This window comes from Canis lupus, chromosome 11 (assembly GCF_048164855.1).
Source record: "Canis lupus baileyi chromosome 11, mCanLup2.hap1, whole genome shotgun sequence".
NCBI lineage: Eukaryota > Metazoa > Chordata > Mammalia > Carnivora > Canidae > Canis > Canis lupus.
In genome coordinates, this window is record NC_132848.1 from 36,062,869 (window position 1) to 36,088,205 (window position 25,337).

A 25,337-nucleotide genomic window follows, 5' to 3' on the forward strand; every position below is an offset into this window, starting at 1 on the left:
GAGAAGCAGGCTCCATGCAGGGAGCCCAACATGGGACTCGATCTCAGGTCTCCAGGATCACACCCCAGGCTGCAGGTGGCACTAAACCACTGCGCCACGGCTGAAAATGGAGTCTGCTTAAGATTCTCTTAAGAGAATCTTAAGTGTATGGGCTGCCCCATACACAGTTTCTTTCCCCGTGGAAATGACAGTCCAACCCCCTCTGCAATTTAAAACTGACAGTTTAATGGTTGATCATAGGGATACCTGGGTGGCTCAGTGGTTGAGTGTCTGCCTTCAGCTTGGCTCAGGACGTCATCCCAGGGTCCTGGGATCAAGTCCCACATCGGGCTCCCTGCAGGGAGCCTGCTTCTCCCTCTGCCTATGTTTCTTCCTCTCTCTGTGTCTCTCATGAATAAATAAATAAATCCTTTTAAAAACTGATTGAACTTAATTTTAATCCTGAAAATGAAAGACCCAAAGTTGTTATTGTTCTGCTGTAGATATCGTTTTATTTTATTGCATAATCTTATGTGATGATGGTATGAAACCATCTCCAGTATGAATGTCTTGTGTGAATGAATGTCAGGAAGACTGAATCAGGGGGCTTTTTCTCATGGTCTGGACTGGTTCAGGTCTGGCAGGTTCTGACCACTTCATCAAACCCAATAATAACATTAGCAATGACCTACTCTTGCCCAGAACACTCCTAGATGCTTTCCCATATATCATTTAAAGCAAAAGTCCTGCTGGTAGAACTGAGTAGCCAAATTAAAGAAAACCAATAGAAATGAAAAGGATGAGATAGGGACACCTGAGTGGCTCAGCGGTTGAGTGTCTGCCGTGGGCTCAGAGCATGATCCTGGAGTCCTGAGATTGAGTCCCATATCGGGCTCCTGCATGGAGCCTGCTTCTCCCTCTGCCTGTGTCTCTGCTTCTCTCTCTGTGTCTCTCATGAATAAATAAATAAAATCTTATAAAAAAAAAAAAAGAGGGATACCTAGGTGGCTCAGCAGTTTGGCGCCTGCCTTTGGCCCAGGGCACGATCCTGGAGTCCGGGGATCGAGTCCCACGTCAGGCTCCTGGCATGGAGCCTGCTTCTCCCTCTGCCTGTGTCTCTGCCTCTCTCTCTCTCTCTCTCACGAATAAATAAATAAAACCTTAAAAAAGAAAAGGGATTAGATAAGGATGAAAAATTTGTTTTATTGTGTTTGTTAATGATATAAAAATCTTTTTTGTTCTGAAAAGAACTATCATTAATTCAGGGTAGTTAGTTTTTGAAAATCTTTTTAAGGCTTTATTTATTTATTCATAAGAGACACAGAGAGAGGCAGAAATACAGGCAGAGGGAGAAACAGGGTCCCTGCGGGGAGCCCAATGTGGGACTTCATCCCGGACCCCAGGATCACCACCTGAGCCAAAGGCAGATGCTCAACCACTGAGCCGCCCAGGTGTCCCTTTAAATGTTTTTCTAATCATGATTTCATATCAAGGCATAATAACCTACACTTTGCTCTTTAGGATCATCTTTAGCAGTAGTAGATGTAAATCTACTATGTCAAATACCTTCTTGATAATTGCAAATGTTTGAGGCCAATTTCTCATGAAGTCTAGCTAGATCGCCACTTGGTAAACCTCACAATGTTACTGCAGTGGACCTGTTACTAGAAGGAGGGAAAGTGTTAGCCATGCCTCTTGCCTTTTTCTTCTTGTTTTCTTGTTGCCTTGGTAATATTATTTATTATGCAGTTTATTTTTTTTTAATTTATTATGCAGTTTCTATACAGATTCTTTTTCATCTTTTTCAACCACTTGTCCATTTTATGAAGTTTTGGTTAAAGTAACAATATAGTCTGCAAATCCATGTAACCAGGCCTATAAACTTCAACACGTGGCAATATTCTGAAAGCAAATGAGCAAGTGAAGAAACACCATCATTCCCTTGGCCCTATGAGCTCCTGTTCTTTTCTAGCACATACTTTTATGACCCATGACCATCTGACCTTCATTCAGACAGAGTGACAGTATCATTATCCAGCCACATAATGTTATGTTTAGCTGATTGCCTATCTTTGTCAGTTAGAATATGTACATACAGAAGTTCTACTATTCTCTTTTCACACCTCCACGGATCTTCTTGCACATTCCATTTATTGAGACCACACCAAAAAAAGTGCTAATTTAAGATTTAATCAGCATTGGATTTTAACAGTGTGAAAATATGACTTTCATTTTGCTTCTGAGTTATGCATTGCTATAAGAGATGTTAAAAATAAGATCATATTATGCCATCTTTGTGTAAGAAGGGAGGGAAAATAAGAAGACATATATCTGTTCATTTGAGCAAAAGAAACATAGGAAGATTAATGGTTATCTACAGGCCATGGGGAGACAGGGTAGAAGGGATAGGGGGAAAGAGGGTAGAGAACAACACTTCTCTAATGTACCTTTTGTGAATTCCTTCTTTTGGAAGTATGTTTCCCAAACTCAAAAATGACAACAAACAAAATATAATCAACCCAGATGGGGCAAAAACCCTAAAATTGAATACAAATAGAAACAAATAAATTAAGCTATTTTTTAAATGAATAACATGATCCCATTGAAGGAAGGGAGGAAACATTAACCCAAGTAACTTTTGACAGGCATTTGGACTAATGCCCTCAAACTTAAAGGGCACAGCAAATAAGTATCAGATTCTAGTTAGTACACTTCCTCTTTGTAAGGACATGGCTTAATAATTCTTAAATTGTTTTCTATACATTTTAGAGTTGGGCAAATTAGTGAATGCTCTGTGGATATTGGAAGCCATGTTTCTCACTGTTGGAGAAGAGAGTTACAAACATAAGAAGGGAAAAAGATTACTGAATGAAGCCCGAGATATTGGTTAGAGGTATTCGCAAACTCATGGGTTTTATATTTTTTCTTTTTTTTTTTAAGATTTTTATTTATTTATTTATTCATGAGAGACAGAGAGAGAGAGAGAGGCAGAGACACGGGCAGAGGGAGGAGCAGGCTCCATGCAGGAGCCCGATGTGGGACTCGATCCCAGGTCTCCAGGATCATGCCCCAGGCCGCAGGTGGTGCTAAACCACTGCGCCACCGGGGCTGCCCCAAACTCATGGGTTTTAATATACTTAGATAGCTAGGTAAGGAAATGGATATAGGTGTTTGTGGGGATAGATGATAGGTAAGAAGACAGGTAGACATATAAGTAGATACACGTGTATATGAGTGCACATACAGCTTTTCCTCAGCCCTATCTCCTGAGAGGAAAAGCAACATTTCAATAGTGTCCAGATATTTGTTTCCAAAATTCTGAAATTTTTTTACTCACAACTCTTTGATACCTAATGTGTGGGGGGTTTTCCCCCTAGACCAACCTATTCTCTAACTCTCTGGACACCAAGTAGGTGTCCTACCATTTAAATCATTTGTGACACTAACTACCTGGAGCTTTAGCACAGACCCCACAGGTGAAGGGCTTAGCCAGTCTCACAAGACTGCCTCCACTTCAGATGCCAATTGTGAGTCTTGGGCCTCCTGTACTTCTGACCAAATAGCTTTACATCAGAGGCTCCCATGACCCTCTTCTCAGGTGCAATTTGCTAGAATGGCTCACAAAACTCAGGAAAACACTTACTAATATCCTATTATAAAGGATAATATAAAGGATACAAAACAACAATCAGATGGAAAGGTACATAGGATGAAGTATGGAAGGATCATGAGCACAGGAGTCCTGTCCCTGTAGAGCTCAGGGTTACCACTCTCACATCACATGGATGTGTTCGCCAACCCAGAAGCTCTCTGAACCCCATTGTCTAGGTGTATTTAAGGAAGTTTAATTACACAGGCAAATTGATGAAATCATTGCTCTCATGATTAAATCATTGCTCTCAGTGATTGAACTCAACCTCCAGCCTCTCCCAACTCTCCAGGGTCAGGCTGAAAGTTCCAACCCTCTTATCACGGCTTGGTCTTTCTGGTGACCAGACTCCATCCTGAAACCACCTTGGGACCCCAGCTACCAGTCATGTCATAAGTATACAAAAGACACTTTTCACACCAGGCATTGCAAGGGTTTTAGAAACTGTGTTGTAGGAACCAGAGACAAAGACCAAATATATATTTCCCATTATAACCATAATTCTTAAATATCATTCTTCACCCAAAGAAATCTGGGTTCTTTGAAAAAAGGACTGGAACAGGAAAAATGCAAGACGAGCCCAGAATATCCCATGTAAATGCTCAAAGAATGATAGGGACGTGTTAGAAAGACACAACAGCTATCCTAAAGGGGCTTCCATCAGCCAAATCTGGAACAATTTGAACATCAGAAGAAATAATAGTAAAATATTATAGCCTATTGAATAAAGTAAGAATCCATGAATTCACATGGATTGATTAATTAACTGAAGAGAAGGGAAAGCTCTTAGACTGGAATGCCAACTAATACATGTAGGAGAAATGATAAAAAATCAGCATCGCAGCTGTCCTCATAATACTTGATTCAGGAAGAAGTCATCCATGTATTCTTAAACTACTGGGTGGAATTTGGAGGAGTAACTGGATATTTCTTTTTTTTTAAAATTTATTCAGGAGAGATGCACATAGAGAGGCAGAGATACAGGAAGAGGGAGAAGCAGGCTCCCTGTGGGGAGCCTGATGTGGGACTCGATCCCAGGACCCCGGGATCATGCCCTGAGCCAAAGGCTGACACTCAACCACTGAGCCACCCAGGTGTCCCATAACTGGATATTTCAATAGTCTTGAAGCATCTTCCTATAAAACATTTATTAATTACAAAGTATAAAGGAGTAACGTACAGTGATGAAACCTGGGAGACTCCCTTTTCCAAATGATCAAAATTAATATTTCTAATATTGGACTATTTGATACCATGTGCCTTCTGAGATGGTGCTCTAAGAACTTAGCATCACTCCTGTGGTGTTCTTGCCAAAGTTCTTGCATATGAACAAGTGCACAACCAAAATTAAGTCATGAGGAAACAGCAGACAAATCCAGACAAAGGGACATTGTCCAAAATTACTAGCCTGTGCTTATCAAAAATGTCAGTGTAATGGATAAAAAAAAAAAAACTCAGAAACTCTCCTAGATTAAAGGAGACTACAGACATGACAACGCAATGTATGATCTTGGATTTCCTTTTGCTATAATGCACATTTTTGGTACACTTGGTGATGACTTAGTTAAGTCTGTAAATTAGATTTTCCTGTGAGTTGTTAATTTCCTGGTTTTGATCATTGTATATGGTTACACACAGGAATTCTTTGTTTTTACAAAATGCACCCAAAATTATTTACAAATAAAGGGGCAGGCATGTCTATATCTTACTCTTATACAGTTGAGAGAAAAATAAAGAGAAATAGAGGATAAAGCAAATGTAGCAAAATGTTAACATTTGAGAAATCTGGGTGATGGATATATAAGAATTCTTTGTACTATTTTTGCAACTTTGCTGTAAGTCTGAAATTATGTCCAAATGTCCAAATAAAAGAAAAAATAAAATGAATGGAGTATGACCAGAAAGGAAGAGCAGGGTACTGATCTACAGGACAAGACAGAGTCTGAAGAAGATAATTGTGGTCTGCTTCTGCTCAGGTCACACCCTTGACTGCTTTGAAGTTTGCTGAGCTCTCTTCGAAAGCAGGCTTTCCAAAGGGTGTAATCAACATCATTCCAGGCTCAGGTAAGCCATCAAAGGACCCACTTGGCTGTAATAATGAGTGGTACAGGAGCAGCTGAGTGGCTATTTTCCCACTGGAATCTTGTCCCGACTTATAACTACAGTATATTAAAACTAAATACAGTTAACCAAACAGTTAACTGAAGGATAAATAAAAATCTTAAAGTAGAAATATAATGGATGAGGTGAGTAGGGTGAGTAGGGTGAGAGGAGCAGAAATTGTACAGCAATTAAAACTACCCGTTTCAACTTTTAAAAATTATTTTGGAAGATGAAAAACCAGGGCTTACCCATCTTTTGGGGGCTGATAATTGCATGGAGGACATTATTTAGACTTTTGTCAATTTGTAATTAATCCAGAAAATGCAAATGAAGAGAGTTTAGAAATCCATTCCAATGAATCCAAAGCCACTCACACCATAAGAGTTTGAGAAATGTTTTAATTCACGTTTTATTCCCTGGTTCTACAGGTGGTGTAGCCGGGCAACGCCTTTCTGAACATCCTCATATCCGCAAACTTGGCTTCACTGGGTCCACTGCTATCGGCAAACAGATCATGAAGAGGTATTGGTTTTAGTGTGTTGATTTGCTGCACATCCTAGTAAACTAGGTTTCCCTTTTCCTTTTTACTTTTTCACACAGAGTATGTTTGCAGGGAGAAAACCCACATCAGATTTAAGAGAGAAATCTACTTATCATTGCAGGGTATTGAAATACTTTCATATAATAAAATATTTCCAAAGCATAAAGCCCATCAATAAAACTAGAGGCATACTGAAATTCTACACCCTACTGGTAGCTATGACAATCCAGCACAAAAAAGATTTTCTATACTAATGCTGTGGCCCAAATTGGTTTTGGAGCATAAGTAAGAAACCAAGACATAAATGACAAATATGACTTCTTTATAAAATGAATTCCTAAAGAGCAGTAACATTCATTTTTTAAAAGATTGCCAACAGTCTAAATGTCCAAAATAAGGCAATGTGTTAGTGTAATGGAGTGCTATGTCATCATGTTCCTGGAGAATTTTTAATAACACTGAAAAATGTTGTTAAGAGATAAATGGAGGGATCCCAGGGTGGCTCAGCCTTCGGCCCAGGGTATGATCCCGGAGTTCCAGGATCAAGTCCCACATCAGGCTCCCTACATGGAGCCTGCTTCTCCCTCTGTCTGTGTCTCTGCCTCTCTCTGTGTGTGTCTCTCATGAATAAATAAATAAAATCTTTTTAAAAATAAATAAATAAATAAAAGATAAATGGAAAAATAAGGTATAAAATTGTATATATTAGGTAATCCCAACCCATTTTAAATAAGGCAAAGGCCATGGTTGATAATGGACCGGAAATAAGTATGTCAAAATGGTAAAAACAATGGACACTGAGACATGGAATAGAATTTTGTGATTTTTTTTTCTTTCTTTCTGAATTTTTGGGGGTATTTTTTCAATGTTTTAAATAACAATACTATTATGAGTAGGGGAAAATAATATGCTTCTAAAAATTGATATTTTATTTCCCTAATGTTCCAGGAATGTGGGTTAGAGGTTAAATTCCTTACCAGGCCTTTATGTAACCAAAATTCTTATGCCTAAAGAATCTGAATTTATCTAGAGGATCTATAAATATTTGACTACAGAATTTTAAAAGAACACATTTTATTATGGGAAATTTCTAATATATACAAAGCACACAGAATAGTATAATGAACTCCCATGTGCATCACCAGGCTTCAGCAGCTACCCCCATTCTACCATTCCTGTTTTGTCTTTGAATACATTTCTCAATATTTCTGAGGTTCAGCTATGTTTTCCATGCTAACTGGTAATTTATAGCTAAAAAAGCACATGCAAGAGAGAATGCTCATTTCCCATTTATTTTCCTCTAGCTGTGCTGTGAGCAACTTGAAGAAAGTTTCCCTTGAACTTGGTGGCAAATCCCCACTTATAATATTCAACGACTGTGAACTTGACAAGGCTGTGCGAATGGTAAGAGTGGGTCCAATCCCACCAAATAGATGCCTACTCCTAAAACACATCTCATCTCTTTAACAGAAATCTCAGTGTGAGATTTGGTTTTGTCTGGTCATAAGTAGAAACCACTCTCTTGATGCTTAGATTTAGGACTTCTTAAAGCACTTGATTTTTAAAATAATATCTTTATAATTTGTATCATACAGTGTTTTTAAAACTTAAAGGACAGGATACTCTTTCTAAACATTCATGATTTATACAAACTGATGTCAAGATTTTAAAAGCATTTGGTATACAAGTATTATATTTAAATGTATAGAACAATGCAGATTTTCTTACAACACAAAATTTGTCCTCAGTGGTGTGCCTTATTGTCATACACATTGAAGTACCTCTGGACCAAAAAGGGTAAAGCAGAAACAAAAATCCCTAAAAACATACTAGATCAAAACTCTAAGTGTCTCTAAGCAGTTCTCATCACTAGCTAGGCCAAGGCATTGTTTTTCTGACTTCTCTGTTTGTCTTCTGTCTCCCAATAACACCTAATTTTTGGTGTGTGTGATTTTATGACAATTCAAAGTACTGTTAATATTTTCTCTCCTGCTGCTGAAGGGCATGGGGGCAGTATTTTTCAACAAAGGAGAGAATTGTATTGCAGCTGGGCGTTTGTTTGTGGAAGAATCCATCCACGATGAATTTGTGACAAAAGTGGTAAGACATCTTCACATTTATTCTAGCTGTTTAGAAGCTGCTTTTATTGAAAAGGGCTTCTGGCATTACTGATGAAGTTTTAGGTGTGATATTAGTACTGTGGTGTGTGTATATGCATACACAATATATATTTTTAATATATATTATATGTTTATTTATTATATATCATTTGTATATAAGTATTACATGTTATATTGTTTATATATAATATAAATAAATACAATAATATATAATTAATAAATATTTATATATTAAACAACAGTCCTTATCTTTTAGGGCTACCTTCTGATAGATTTACAGGTGAAATTATATGATGTCTAGACTTTGCTTCAAAATAACCCAGAAGGGGAGGAAGTAAGTGAGGAAATAAAATTTGCCATGAGTTGGTAATTGTTGAAGCTGGGTGATGAGAACATGGCATTTCATTATATCATCTACTCATATTATTCTTAATTTTTCATAGTAAAAAAGTATGTTTCCATTAAAAATAACCAACCCTAAGAGATTTTATTACCTATGCCTTGCTCTATATTTATAGTAAATTATATCCTTGACACTTGTGGGAGAGATTCTCCTAGATTTTTGTAAATTCCTAAATTGACTAGGAGAGATATACCACTAGATCCTTGCAAATCCTCAATACACAGTTAACAGATCGGTATATCATTTCCTCCACTAAAATAGATATATAGATAGATGTATACATATATACATACCTACACACAAACATACATACATCTCTCCTATAGAATGGTCATGATTCCATAAATATGATACCAAAAGCCATTTATAGAACTATTAAGATGAATTCTGTGGCACTAAAATAAACTGAACTATAATAAACTATGCCATTATTATGATAACAATAATCACGAATTTGTTTATATTTGAAAAACCAGCAAGCAGCTTCTTTTTTTCAGAGTCAATTCTCCTTCCCCATTCCAAGAAACAAAGGCATTCTTTCTTCATGAGAATGGAAAACACAGAAGACATGTAAAAGGCCAGATGGTGGGCAGTGGCTACCTCCTGAACATCCCTCTAATTCTATTTGTGCCTCATTAAAATACGAATCACAGGGTTTTCACAACTTCAACATGTGGGCATTTCAAATGCTGAGTTCAGGAATGTCAAGAGTCGACCCTATCAGTCCATCAATACACGTTTTGCACACACATAAGTTGTATTCAGTCACTCATTCAGCAGCTATTTCTTGAGCACTCACCAAGGGATTTTCACCCAGCCCAAATTCAAATTCACGGCCCTGCTGGGTCGTGGTAACTCTCATTCTTTCTTCTTACTGGAATTGGACTTAACATTAGAAAATGCACAAGTAGATTAAGTGAGGCGCACAGGGATGATCATTAAGAGATGTCAGTGATGCACACTGCTTTTGAACACAGCTTTTCACCAGAACATTCTAGCAATTCCTCTGGCGTGCTATACCATGAACATTTCACAAGAGCAGGCTGACACAGCAGGGGAGATAAAAAAGATAACCATGTGGCCATTTTGGAAATTCTTCTGTCCTGAGGAGTACAAGGGTGCTATAGTAATAAAAATTCCAGAACATCAGGTTTGCCATTTTAATGGATTAACACTCAGGATCATTTGTATGTCACATACATAGGTTATGGTCTCTTAGAACTCAGTGATTTAACAGCGTGGGCTTTCAAGTCAGGAAGACTGTCCTGTGTTTAGTGGTTGTGTGTGCTAAGTCACTGGGCCTGTCTAAACCCCGTTTCTCCCTCTGTAAGATGGAAATAGTAAATGCCCACCTCCAGTGCTCCCATGAAGACTAAAAGACATCTTTTGACAGCTTAGACAGCACCCACCACACTGAGAAGCTCAGCCAGGGGTATCCGTTGTTATTATTATTAACAGTCAATTGTGTTTTGTGAACTGGGTGACAAACAGGTAGAAGAAATTAAAAAGATGAAAATTGGTGATCCACTTGACAGATCTACAGATCACGGGCCCCAAAACCATCAGGCCCATCTGGAAAAGCTTCTGCAATACTGTGAAGCTGGAGTGAAGGAAGGGGCCACCTTGGTGTATGGGGGAAGACAAGTGTGCAGGCCAGGTAAGATCACCTCTGCAGGAGGCGTGCTGGGCTCTGGTTCTGATTGGATGGTAATGGTTTCCACTGCAGCTCCATCTTGCCTTAAAAGTAAATCATAGCACTTATGTTATGGTCACAAGAATTCTTTTCTAGATACTACTTGGCCACTTATATGCTGTGGTACGTTGCACATGACAATTTTTCTGAGCCTCAGTTTCCTCCTGTGTAACATGGGATGAAATGTGGGCACCCTACTTTAGAGGGCTGTGGAAATCAAATCACAGAATGGACATAACTGGTCCTTACATGGCGGTCCAGTAAGAGGTCTAATGGACAACTGTGTCATTCTGGTGCTGGTGACCTTGACTCCTGGAGCTGTGAGATTTAATCATAGCCAGAATAGCCTGGGAGGATTAATTCCTATTGTCTAAAGCCATACCTGTTACTGAAATATGTGAATGACTCAATGTCATGATACCCCAAAGGAGAGAAAAACAAACAACAACTTAAAAAAACCATTTTTCAATACTGTAGGGGGATTGTGCTCCAATAGCTTACTCTAAAAAATGATAATTAGAAGGGGGAAAATTTAACATTTATCTGTGTCTTCTGTATAAACTGAATTTCTGGGTAAACTGGCTGATAAAGGAGACTTTTTTTTTTTTTAACAGAAGAATTCCTGCTAATTAATGTAGAAAAAGAATGATGGCACAGAAAAAATCAGCACTTTGTACTCCTAACTGAATGAAATGATTGATTCAGGCAGTTATCATCAAGGGAGGCTAAAGTTATTGGGAGAGAGGTTGATGGGGATCTGAGTATGTGCAAGGTACCAAAGTTTCTCCCCCAAGATTGCTTGCCATTCTCAAGGAGAAAAACACAATTTTACAATGGAGAGGTGAAGTTGTCACAGCTTGGAGCCACTGGTCAGTCTAAGCAACAGTGAAAGCAGGATAGCTAGGCAGGATGTGTCTCCTAAGGGATGCAATGTGTAGTACACAGCATCACCTGTGCGGTATTCTCACCAAAAATGTTTAACCTGAATCTAATTGTGTCTTTAAGTTAAAATTTCCATTTACAAGAAATAAAAGGGATAGGGGAACAAATTAAATATCATCCCAAGGACACAAAGACAAATCTAAATGCAATATGTTCTGGAGGACAACTGACTCAGTCTGTTGAACAAGCCAATGGCATGAAAAATTAGAGGTGAAATGTTCTAGATTGAAGGACACTTAGATCTAGCAAGTGAACACAATGTATAGAATTTATTTGAATCTTGAATCAAACCAGTCAACTATAAAAAAAAGATACTTTTGAGGAAAAAATGGAAATATAAATCATGAAGAAGGAATTAACACTAATTTTGTTAAATGTGGTAACGATTGTGGTATGGGAGAAAATATCTTATTTTTCACAGATTTATACTGAAATACAGGAGGTAAAAGTTATAAGCTCTGGAATTTGCTTTCAATTATTTCAACAAGGAAAAAATTAATCAAATAAAGCAAAATAAGAGTATTTATTTTATGATTTGTTATACTACTTTCACTACTTTGACATATGTTTGAAATTTCTGTAATAAACAGATAAAAAAACAAGAGCCTAGGAATGCTAATGCCAAATAGGAAAATGAAAGTTGTCTTGGCTTTACTGACCCAGAAGGGAAGGAAAAAAATTATGCTGTAATTAAATGAGAGAACTATTAATTAAAAATTAATTACCCTATAATTGATGATCTTGTCTGTTTTTCAAATAGGCTTTTTTATGGAGCCAACTGTGTTCACAGATGTGGAAGACCACATGTATCTTGCCAAAGAGGAATCATTTGGGCCTATTATGGTCATTTCTAAGTTCCAAAATGGGTATGTTCTTCAGGCACAATTTAACAGGTTTTGACTTGATAAGTGTTTTTTTCTTCTGCCATTGTGCTATATACAGACTGTAGAAATCAATGAATATGGAATCTCAATTATATAACAATAATTGACTTAAATAATTAGAAGAGAAGGCTAACCAGTGTGGACTGGTTATAGATTTCTGCTTCATAGCTTAAATTAATGGCTGGCAGTATGGAACTTTAGCTAACTAAATTTAGTTTTTGTACAACCAACACTTGAAATGCCTCTCAAGATAAATAGGAATAACAGAACTGGTTTTCACATTTACATTCCTAGGGAAGGCAACATCTGTGAAATGTGATTTTCTCAAGGAAGAAGTGTTGCCTTCACTGGAGCTTATGCCCCAGAAAGCCTAATATTCAACTCTAATAGAAATATTCACAATCATCATATAACCAGCTATTAATGAAGGTTCATCATAGTGCAGAGAACTTTCCAAAGTGTTTAGCACATCAGAGAGGGTCATATGTTAACTGAGTTCACACAAGAATATTTAATACAGGGCAGCCCCAGTGGCGCAGCGGTTTAGCGCCGCCTGCAGACCAGGGCGTGATCCTGGAGACCCTGGATCGAGTCCCATGTCAGGCTCTCTGTATGATGCCTGCTTCTTCCTCTGCCTGTGTCTCTGCCTCTCCCTCTCTCTCTGTCTCTATGAATAAATAAATAAAATCTTTAAAAAAATTAAAAAATTAGAATATTTAATACAATAGACTCTCATGGTATACTGGGTAAAATTCTTCAGAATTCTGGCTTGAATTTTCCTTCAACCAATGAGAAGGTGGAAAAAAACAGAATACAGAGTTCAGAGGGCTTTTTGTCTTTGATAGACATATTCTAAGACATATTTGGGGATACCAAACTATAGTGAGCAACCTTTTCACACACTCATCCAAGGATGCCCTATTAACCTTTACCTCATAAAGTCCCCCCATAAGATAGTCTTTGTGTTAAACATGCAGATTTTAGAAGCCACGTTTGTAGGATATCAATTGAGATAGGTCACAGTTCCTGTCTTTGAGAAGTTTACCATCTAATGAGGGAGACAGACAAGGAAATGGACAATTAACCACAGAGGGCCAAAGGCAGCCATATTGGGTAGAGTCTGCACTCTTCACTGCACCCAACTACCTCTATGGGCTTGGGCCAGCCTGAGCCTTTTCTTTATTGTGAAATTGAGTGATTAATAGCATCTATCCTTTTATGTCATTCTCAGTATTAAATAAGTCATGTTTGCTATTGGTGCTGTTGTCATCGCTGTGCTTGTTATTATCCTAAAGTAGACAAGATATCCTATGAAGCTGTGTCATCTCATAGTCCCCGACAAGTAATGGCATAAAGCCATCTTTCTCCATTAGGCTGGTCAATAAATATCTGGGTCCCTACCATATGCAATGCATTAAGAAGTGTGAGAGTTTTAGCAGAGCCTCAAATCACCCTAGGTTCAGTTCCAAATTTCTTGTGCAAGTTTAAAATTGTGTATTGTCAGGATTGCCTTGGAAAATCCCTTCAAAAGCCACCACATTGAAGACTGTGCCGTCTCTCAAAAAATTCAGCACGATGAATTCAGAGACACATTCTGTTTCTTTGCCAGAGTGCCAGATGAAATAGTTGGCTTGCATTCACTGGCCATGCTGTAGAACATTCACACAGTTTTACACATTAGGATGCCACTCATAAAGATGAGATACTCGTACCATGACAGACATGGACCTGGACCTAACCGAGAGATGAGCAGGGTTACATCTTCCGCTTACTTGGGAGTGCACCCACACTGAGTTGAAAGCCAGGGAAAGCATGATTTCTTTTTTAAAGATTTTGTTTATTTAGGGATCCCTGGGTGGCGCGGCGGTTTAGCGCCTGCCTTTGGCCCAGAGCACGATACTGGAGACCTGGGATCGAATCCCATGTCGGGCTCCCGGTGCATGGGGCCTGCTTCTCCCTCTGCCTATGTCTCTGCCAATCTCTCTGTGTGACTATCATAAATAAATAAAAATTTTAAAAAATTAAAAAAAAATTTTGTTTATTTATTCATGAGAGACGCAGAGAGAGGCAGAGACACAGGTAGAGGGAGAAGCAGGCACCCTGCAGGGAGCCCTATGTGGGACTCGATCCCAGGACCCCAGGATCACACCCTGAGCCAAAGGCGGACGCTCAACCACTGAGCCACCCAGGCCTCCTGGGAAAGCATGATTTAAGGGATACTTTTTATTTCCTTTTATTGAATTGTATTAATTGAATTCACTCTCATTTGATGATCTAACACCATGGTATAAAGAAGAATAAGAGGTCATCCCTGCCCTCAGGGAGCTTCCAGTGTAGTTGGAAGGCAAACCACAAATACACAAAGAGTTAAACCAAAATACTGAGTTTGGAGGAATATGTGCTCCCTGATTATGGCTTTTATTGAGCATTTACTGTGTTCCAGGCATTATTAGGTCACTTAATCCTCATGACAACAGGAAAGGTCCTTTCACTATTACTGCTATGTTTTGCAATAAACAAAGACAGGTGGAGATGAGGTCATTTGCCCAAGGTCACCTAGTTAGCCTGGCTGCAGAGCCCTCTCAGAGCCACTACACCCTACTGCCTCCTCCAGGGCACTGGTGGGAGCTGGGAAGGCTTCAGGGCGAGGTACTAAATGGATGAGCCTTGAACTGTATGCAAACTCTGGAGACAGGGAGGGAAAGAAAGGGGAATACTCTGAAAATATATCTAGACATGGGACTCAAGGGAGAGGGAAGGAGGTGGGAAGTCAGGAAGGAGAACCAACAAGAAAAATGAAAAAGATGGCTTCAGATCAGATTTTAAAAAGATGTTGCATGATGTGTATGAAAAGTATAATACCAGAGCTATAATGTCTCACTGGGAGTTTCTTTTGGTGTAAGCTTGGAATATTTCATTTATAAAAATGCAAGCCAGTTGGCAGTAGTATTTTTCTGTTCCTAGCATGTAGGGGGAAAATATTAGAACATAAAATCAGAATGTCTTGCTTTACATTCAATGAAGTTTTGTCTTCCTAAAAATATATTTTAGGGACATCGATGGAGTGTTACAGCGAGCAAATAATACAGAGTATGGTCTGGCCTCAGGGGTTTTTACAAGAGACATCAATAAAGCCATGTATGTGAGCGAAAAACTCGAAGCAGGAACTGTTTTTGTTAACACGTACAACAAGACGGATGTGGCAGCCCCTTTCGGTGGAGTTAAACAATCGGGCTTCGGAAAAGACTTAGGTACGTATGCTCTGCTTTTCCAGGGCATGATCCCTTCGATCCCTTCGCTTGCTGTGTTCCCGAGAAAGCCGCTTTATGTTCCTAGCAATGCTTGTATCTTGTTTCCAACGATGTTTCCTGCACGGCCAGTGGATCTGGGTTTCTATGGGTACCAGTTGTGTGTTAACATTAAACATTTTCAGCTAATGTACAGACAGGAAAGTACCCACATGGTGTGCAAAAGTGTTTTTGAAAATAAGATTAATGTTGAAGGGAAAAGGAAACTTTGGCAATATCTGTTAGCTAAAATAGGCTTGGTATTTTTACCCGACATTCAGCATGCACTTGGTTTAGCTTTCGTGGGACTGAGTAGAACCAAGAAAGGGAAACGGGGGGCGGGGGGGGGGGGTTGTGAAGTCGGGGACTAGAAGGCAACAAGCAGCTCCAAGAATAAATCTTGTCTGCGAGCTGCCTGGCAGTCTTTCAGAATCAATACTGCAACTGGCAGAGTTTCCTGGTAGTCTGGAAAGTCAGATTTAGAGTCACAGAAAGTCCAAAAGAAAATTCTTTGTGGGCAATGACCCCATCACATTTCAAGTAACAGATCACTTGAACACTAAGTATCAGAGCAGATCTTAGGCTACCTACTTGCTCTGTAAGAGCACAAGCAATCCTCACAATAGCCCTGGGAAGGAAGTGCTCTTATATACTTATTTTATAAATGGGGATGTTGGGGCTCAGAGAGGTTGGGTAACTTGCCCAAAGTTACACAGCTAGCCACTGCTTGAGAAGAGAATCCCAAGCCAGACATTCTGGCTGCAGAGCCCGTTCTTTTTCCCCACAGCCAGTCTAGCATGGCATTTCAAAAACTGAAATGTTCGTGGCATACTGAAATTATAGTCCACTCATATAAACTTGGTTAACATGGGGGTATTTCTACATTTTCTCTTTCCCAGTGACTTTTGGTAATAATATATTTGCAGCTATAAAAGGAGTTCTCATTTTAAATTCCATTGAATTGAAGGTAAATAGTGTTTATTATAGAACAATAAAATTTGCCTAAATAGTTTCTTTTTCTCCCAATTTTAAACTCCCTAAACCCAGGGGGTTCCCAGCCTTAGCTGTACATTGGATTAGAGTCCCTTGGGAGTTTTAAGAAATACAAAGATGCTAATTGGTTTGGGGTGTGACCTGGGATCAGGAGTGGTTTTTTTTTGTTTTGTTTTTTAGATTTTATTTATTTATTCATAAGATACACAGAGCGAGAGAGGGAGAAGACACAGGCAGAGGGAGAAGCAGGCTCCATGCAGGGAGTCTGATGTGGGATTCAATCCCCGGTCTCCCGGATGATGCCCTGGGCCGAAGGCAGGCGCTAAACCACTGGGCCACCCAGGCGCCCCAAGAACCTATGTTTTAGCTCGACTTTCAGGATCACGTATTCATTAGTTGCACCAGTATTATTCACTGACATAGAAATCAATGATTTGCATGAGCTCAAGATAGAATGGAAACAGAAAGGCAAACCTACTTACTTTTCAGCCTGGATATACTCTATTCTATCTAAATCAGATACTGTGTGATCCTTATCCTTAAAATAAGATTACATCAAAGAGTCTCCAACTTTCTTCTGCTCAGTTTTGCTTTATTTAATATAATGCAAAGGACAGTATCTTGGTCACTTTGTTCAGCCTAAATGGGCAAAGGATAGAGATGAAGAGTCATCAGGCAGGGAAATAAGGGAGAAAGTTTTCTGGTGCAGACCGAGCAAGTCAGCACATTCCTCAGAAGACCTGTTAGGTGGTCTAAGCTCTTCCTCCTCCAAGTGGGGTCCGTGGACCACGAGCACCTGCCTCATCGCTTGATGGTTACAAACCCATAATCCCAGGGCCTGAGCTGGATTTAATCAGAACATGCAGTTTCACAAGGTCTGCAGGTGGCACGCATGAACTTTAGTTTGAGACCTATAACCCGATATCTGTATCCAAAGTCTGGTGACATTGCATCCACTTGTCCATGAACCACTTTTCTGTTTCCTCAGGTGAGGAAGCTCTAAACGAATACCTCAAAACCAAGACGGTGACATTGGAATACTAGAGCTGTGCCATCCCTGAGAAATCCTCGGCCGACAGCACCACTCCCGATCCCTCCACACACGTAGGAAGCCTGGGTGTGCGGAGGGAAGGTGGATCTACCACGAGCCGATGCTGCACACGTGGACCCTAAAGGGGGTCAGGCCACATCAAGCATTTTCACCTGTGCCTGTGTATTCTGATGCACCTTTTCTACCTTAAAACTATTTGAAGTGGTTGGGTTTTGACTGTGTTGTATACCCCACATATTTCTAAACTGCCAAGTTGCTTTTTCTCCTAAGACTAATCTAGCCATTGTTGTTCATCTTGAAAAATGTCAGGATCAGGTGGTTATAATACACAAGGTGGGTTTGGGGGATACTTTGCATACTATGTGTAGGTTGTAACCTCTGAACTATACCTATGGGGCTATTAAAAAGGTTTTCTATAATTTTGCTCTCAAGGAACGTATATCCTATAAGGAATGTGAAGTAAATTCCTTTTTTTTTTTCATATTTGGAAATAAGATACATCTTTGTGCCTTTTGATGTTCTATTTTTCAGCCCACTGAGAATGAGTAACCCAAAACAGTGCTCGAGTACTTGCTAGGTGTGAGGTACTAGGTAGTGTTCTGAGGAGTAGCCAGGACATAGTGACATTGTCTCTGGACTCAAATAGCTTACATTCTAATAAAGAGCTTTTAAAAAGTGAATTTTACAATATGATATAGAATGTAAATAGCCTTTGGAGGGTGAGCTTGGTTCATATCTTGCCATCTTGCCATGTGACTTGGGGAAATCTACTCAACTTCTCCCAGCCTGTTTCCTTATCTGTCAAATGCCTTCCTCAGGAGCCTTATTTTGAGGAGTCAGTACAATAATATAAGTACCTTGCATTATGCTTTGTTCAGGGTACTCAAGAAAAGTTAACTTTGTTTCCCCCATCACTGTTTTAAAAATACATCGAGATAATCTAACTAGATGAATGAATTTCCCTACAGTCCTTTTCAGGACTCATTGATTCCTATACTCCATTGTTCTGACATGGGGCCTGATGCAGCAGCTCTGGAAAATGCCATATATAATGAAAAATGGCAATGGTACAAGGAAAAGGATTGCTTTTCTTTCTGCAGCTCATTTGTTCTTCGTTGACCATCTTGTTTTCCACTTTTCTACCTACTGGGTGATCTTAGGCACCTTAGTTACCTACTATCTCAGAGCCTTGGTATCTATAAAATGAGGATAAAGTCCTTCTCTCATTAGATGTTGGAAAGATTCAGTGGGATGATATGCTAACACACCTCACAAGTGTCTGGATCATAGTCTGTGCCCAAGAAATGGGAATTAGTTCAATCCATGCATGACTCACAAAATCATTGTCAGACAAAAACAGGTGAGTAAATTATCACCATCCACATGTGACTAGAAGGTGAGCTGCTGAAACTCAGTGTCATTGGAAGACAGAGCAATGGACTTCTACTGCTCCTCTTTTTAAAGTAAAATTTCAGTAAACACTCCTATCTCTGACTTTGAAGGAGCCCTTAGGGAACCCTTGGTACTTTGGAGACTCAGCAGCTTCTCATAAAGGGAATGTGGGAAACCAATGAACAAACAACCAAATCAGAGGCAGAAAACATCGAAAGGGAAGAATACCAGGTGTGATCCCGGCATGATCAATAGAGCATATTTTGCCTCTAAGCATTTTTTAAATTTTACAATAGTTCATTTACCATCAGATCTGGGTGCAGCTGACATTCTAAATTGGAATGAATATTCTCTGAGTCCAAACTGATGGTTCATATTTGAATTAAATTACATAGGAACTACTTTTAAATGCAGTGTTCTGATTTTCTGTGAACTAAAATATCACTTTACCAAATTTTTAAAAAACATTTTATTTGACAGAGAGACAGCGGACAAGCCAGGGGGAGAGGCAGAAGGAGAGGGAGAAGCAGGCTCCCCATGAGCAGGAGAGCTCTATCCCAGGACCCTGGGATCATGACCTGAGCCAAAGGCAGACGCTTCACCAACTTAGCCCCCCAGGCGCCCCTCCAATATTTTAATGATTGATAAAATGGCAAACAAAACTACATCCATTTCTTCTGGACTCATTTTTGCCCCTACTATATATCTCAGTAGCAGTGTTTTTAATCTTTGAGCCACACAGCTCTTTGAGAATCAGATACAAGCTGTGGAATCCCTCTGTGTTATTCCTACCACCCAAATTCCCACAAACATGCCTAATTCTACAAAGACTTGCAGATCTCCTAAAGCCCATGCTTGGAGATTAGCAACTCCTTCTTCCATAGCAAGTTCTAAAGTTCCTACTGACTTGAGTCTTTATATCTGACTGCTGCTTAGACTCCAAGGCTCTGTGGAATTCACAAAAATTGCCAGTGAATTTGAATTGGAACATGATGAGCCACAGCCCACCAGGTGATTTAATTAACACAGGGAATAATTAGAATGTCAGTCTTCTGGGTGCCTGGCTGGCTCAGATGGTGGAGCATGCAACTCTTGATGTTGGGGTCATGAGTTCAAGCCCCCTGTTGGGCATAGAGATTGCTTAAGAAAAAAACATTTTCCTTTAAAGATTATCACTATTCTTTCAGATCACAGATTATTTTGCTAAAGAATAAAGCTGTGATCTGATGTCACCTGCACTGGGAGGTGTGGACACTCAAAGTGGTTCTATGACCTTTGTAATCCTCTTCCACTTGCCTTTGCTAAAGCAGTCACCTTTTGGTCCCACACCCTTGTGGCTTCCCATCCGCAGCTCGGTTTCAGGGCCTCTCTGTGCTCTCACTTGTCGGGAGCATAGTACTTACCACCTGGTACTGAAATTATCTGCCTTCCTAACCGCCCCTTGTCCACCCCCCAGGTTTGGACTTTTTCTGGTGCATTGTAACCACAGCTCTCATGTATTGAGGACCTCTCGTGTACTGGACACTATACCACACTTGGTAAATGCTACCTTATTTAATAACATCTGAGAAAAATGACCTAAGTTGAGGGGCTCTTCTTACTGGCCCCACCACGACTGAGCCAGCCCCATCGCAGTCCCAGCTAGCGCCCGGGTCTCCTAGCCTATCTTCCTGATTTCTCCCTGTGTAGATCTGTTCAAAATTTAAGTCAGACACTGTCACACCTCTATTCAAACCTTCCAATGGCCCCCAATTTGGTTAGAATAAAATCTAGTGTACTTCCTGAGGTTTAGGAAGTCCTATTGATCTTGCCCCTGGCTGCCTCTGACTTCCTCTCCTATGAATTTCCCTCTTGTTCTGCGTAGCCACCCTGGCTGCCTTGATGTTCCTCAGGCCAAGCAAACTCTTACCTCAGGGCCTTTGCACTTACTGTTCTTCTTCTCAGTGGTGTGCTGATAACTATTTACCAAATAGTTCTGGGGAGGGGGGCAGTTCTTGGAGCAATTGCTAACTTCTGTGTATAAATGCTCTCATTAAGGCTGATTGCAAACTGTAGGGATGCGCGCATTCAGCACAAGTACAAGTCAGTGCCGGCACACCATTATCTCTCCTCGCAATTCTTTCCCTACATATGACTTCCTGACTGGCAGCCTCACTTCCTTCACATCTCACCTCCAATCTCATCTCAGTAGAGACAGATTTTCTAGCATCTATGTCCCCACATTCATACCTCATCTGCCTTGTCACTATTTATTCTTCTTAACTTGCATTATTTTCATAGCACTTATCTCAACCTGGCAGATTTACTTATCGTCAGTCTCTCCCCAACAGAATGTAAACTCCATGAACAGGTGCTTTGCTGCATCTGCAATGCCTAATATGTAGAAAAATTTCAATAAATATTTGATTTCAAATGAAAGGCGTTAAGTAACCCACCCAAATCAGACAGCTATGAAGTGGCAGGACAGGCATTCTAAGCAGATTAGGGGGTCTTAACCAAGCTGGACGGCTTTTGTGGCCAATGCTTTAATCAGGGCCCGAGTAGTGGAAAGCAGCACACATTGAACTTCTGTCATTGTCCGCAACAACCGTGGAAGTGCCTAGAGACAAGGTGAGAAGCCAAACTGGTTCCCCCACACCTGCCCCCTAGGATCGTAAAAGCTGTAGAGGGGAACCTGTTCTAAAGGAGATTCTCAGACATGAGACGTGGTGGGGCGATTATCATCACGATTACACAACTAATACCCAAGGGGATTTTAAAAATGATTAAATAATACCTAATTATGTAAAAATACATAAAATAGAAAGGTAAGTTTCAACCATCAACTCTCCACACAGAAAGAACCGTGATTGTTCCAGATTTTTCTATGAACATATATTTTTACAGAATTAGCAAAATACTGTACATAACTTTGACCTGCTTTTTGCAATGAACAATATGCAGGCATCTTTCTGTGTCAATAAACATACTTCTTCTTATGTTTGGTGGCTTTAATTCAACTTGTTCTCTATTGGTGTACGTTCAGACATATGTTGGACATAGTTGGTCTTTGCTATTTTAACTTTGCGATAAACCTTATGCAGAAATTTGTAAACAATGCTGTTAACCAGGATAAATTCTGAGAATCAATAATCTTACTAAGTTCCCCCCAAATTCTTGCCACCATTGTGCATTATTCCCACAGCATGGGAATCCCTCACATTTACTGAACTCCATCTAAACAACATGCTGTGTTGCAGCTCATTCATTTCTTACCAAAACCCCATGACAGAGGTTATGACCCATTTTGCATGTGGGGAAACTGAGAGAAGAGGCTAGGCCAAAGCTTTGGGGTCTGTGCTTGTGACAGAGCAACTGGTGGCCCACAGTGTGACTGGCTCACAGAAACCTGGCTTCACCACTCACCTATTGTGAGACGTCAGGAAATGTAGCAGCTCCAGGCCACTTTTCTCATCTGCCAAGTGAATATAAGCAGAATTATCTCCTAAGGTGTTTTTTTTTTTTTTTTTTTAAACAATTAGGAGATTCACTGTGTCACAACACAAATCTAGTGACAGTTCCATCTGCAGAGTTATTTATGCAGTGACTTCATGATGCCCCCTTGTTCCACCTTGCTATCTTGGACATGCAGGTCCAAGACAAATGCAGTGTCACGGCCACTAGACAGGACTCCCAGGAATCCTATCCAGGCAAAATATGCAATCCTTTCCTCTAAAGAAAGGAGGCACCTCTTCATTGGCCTCTCTTTCGGAATGAAAAATACTTTCCTTTACAAAAGTACAATAACAAGACTTTGCTTACTATGCCTCACTAGGAGAGTGTGTGTCACGTGCTCAATCCCAATCCAACCACTGGCAGGGTTTTCCCATGACCGGGTTATGGGGAGTTGACTACAAAGATTCCAGCATTAAACTTTCTGGAAAAGTCTACCGATCATTATTACCCTGTCTGTTTCTGTAGGATCGAGAACCACTGACGTTTAAGATGAATGACTTTACTGACATAAAGAGAGAAAGAGTAGTTTAGTGAACATTTATTGTACATTTCAATCAAGTGAAAGGCCCCATCCTAGGCTGAGGGAAATACAAGTGAAAATAAGATTCAGCAACCGCCCCCCCCCCCATCTTTCCAGAGTAGTGGATACAGGTACAAGCTACTTTGTAAGGCAGGCTTTTTTTTTTATAAGTACCATATTTAATGCACAATTAAAATATTGTGGGAATGGACAGGAGATTCACTCAGAATGAAATTTTTGCCTCAAAGACCATTGCACCTGATTTTCTGATTTATAACTGTCACAGACCCACAGAAGGATGGTACCCCTCCTCAACCTTGGCAGGAACAGAACTGCCTGTCCAAACGGCTGCCATGTCTCACACCCAAGCACCGGGCAGAAAAAGCACAGGTCAGACTAACCAAAGCACAACAGTGATTTACTTCCCAATACACTGAAGGGCAAACTGTTGACAAATAAAACAGCTTTTTAATTAAGGTGTAACATGTACACAGCAAAGTGCAGGAGCGAATGTGAAATTTGTGACTCAACACATTTTTATATATGACTGAGTGGTGGTAACACAAATGGACTTGAATTTAGTTGACTTCCTTTACAGTACAGACAGGCTTGATGTGGTACACAAGACAGCCATGGCAGGAGGGAACTATTAAAATTCTATACACTAGTACATATTTCTAGAATGACTGATCTCTCACCAATCACTCCGCATATTTCCACTTGGATATGTATTTCCTGTGAAGTTACACCTTCATATCCTACTGCTTGGAGCAGCCTACCATGGCTTAAAGTTCCCTATATACCCTCATATACCCATTAAGTCACTTAACAACATTATCCAGAGCCTAGTTGGTACTATCCACCACGCTAAGTAGTAAACCAAACAAATGCAACTAACTCTTCCCACACGTAGCATAAGATATTAGCTGGTAGGAGCTGATCTTTAACTATTTACACCAATAACACATCACAGTCATGTTTGGTGCTACTAAATAGAGCACAATAATGTTTCCAGCTGAAGAGTCTCATTTCCAGATCTGTTCATTTCAGAGTACTAACAAGATGTCTCGAGCTAATGTGAGGAGTAGGAAAAAAGTTAAAAGAGAGCCCTAATACATTAGGGGACAAATTTCATCAGCTCAACCTACTTAGAGATGGTCCTTTAAATTCTCAGGCCTGGGATCCCTGGGTGGCGCAGCGGTTTGGCACCTGCCTTTGGCCCAGGGCGTGATTCTGGAGACCCAGGATCGAATCCCACATCCGGCTCCCGGTGCATGGAGCCTGCTTCTCCCTCTGCCTATGTCTCTGCCTCTCTCTCTTTCTCTCTGTGATTATCATAAATAAATAAAAATTTAAAAAAAATATATAAAAATAAAAAAAAAATAAAAAAAAAATAATAAATTCTCAGGCCTATATCCTGAGCAAAGCCAATCCTTGGCAGATGAGATCTGAAACAAATTTAATAAGGTCAAGAATGAGGCAAAAAGGCACCTGCAGCACAGGATAATTTTGACCTTTGAAAGGGAAAAAACAACTGTTACATTTTTTTTTGTACCACACCCTGTTGTTTCCATGATGTCTCTTATTTTCTATATTTGAGAGGTTTTAAACTGTGGGCAACCATCTAGAAGAGTTTTAAATAGCTGAAACAAAAAATCTGCCTTATGAAAAAGAAGGAAAAACAAAGAAAGCATGAATTTTTCTAACCAGTAAATTCTCTATACACTGAGTGGCTGCAGAGTCACCAACAGAGCCACAGAGCGCCAAATTTCCGGCTCAACCTGGCAAGGACGTTTCTGTTTTTTAATGAAAGTAGATACACCTGATGGCAGCTGAATATAAGTAATTCTTTTCTCTGTAAAAAATTTCTTTCTCTTAAAAATTTCTTCCCCATTGAACCCACAGTGATGATTGATAAATTTGACTTTATAATGACCTAAAGAAATAACCCAGATTGTTTTATTCAAGACAATTTAAAAAAACAAATGATTTGTATTTTTACTTTAAAATGAATTTGTGAAAAAAAAATGAATTTGTGATTTCTGAAGTCTATGCCAAAGAACGAAGATGCTAAACAAATTCACTCATCACCACACATACAGTTAAGCTTTCTAAATGAAATCTCTTTAGTGTAAGATCAAAGACAGTCTGCTCATAGAAAATCCTCAAATGCTACCTATTCCAGCTCTTTAAAAGGTAGCTTTTGTTTCTCTGAGAAACAAAATACATCTAATGATACATAAAAGCACCACAGATATCTGAAATGCAAAACAACCAGCAAGCCA

General features: G+C 39.7%; 1 protein-coding gene across 2 annotated transcripts in view; it reads left to right on the plus strand.

The window, feature by feature from the left end:
- ALDH1L2 (aldehyde dehydrogenase 1 family member L2) overlaps nt 1-18,325 on the plus strand; it is a 65,493-nt gene extending 47,168 nt beyond the window's left edge. For both annotated transcript variants that reach the window (XM_072844261.1, XM_072844260.1), the window contains exons 16-23: nt 5,605-5,692; nt 6,160-6,253; nt 7,577-7,676; nt 8,274-8,372; nt 10,287-10,452; nt 12,191-12,296; nt 15,366-15,565; nt 17,583-18,325. In XM_072844261.1, the coding sequence (XP_072700362.1) occupies nt 5,605-5,692; nt 6,160-6,253; nt 7,577-7,676; nt 8,274-8,372; nt 10,287-10,452; nt 12,191-12,296; nt 15,366-15,565; nt 17,583-17,638 (909 nt within the window). In that variant the 3' untranslated portion in view covers nt 17,639-18,325. The remainder of the gene's footprint in view (nt 1-5,604; nt 5,693-6,159; nt 6,254-7,576; nt 7,677-8,273; nt 8,373-10,286; nt 10,453-12,190; nt 12,297-15,365; nt 15,566-17,582) is intronic.
- Nucleotides 18,326-25,337: the final 7,012 nt, after the last annotated feature.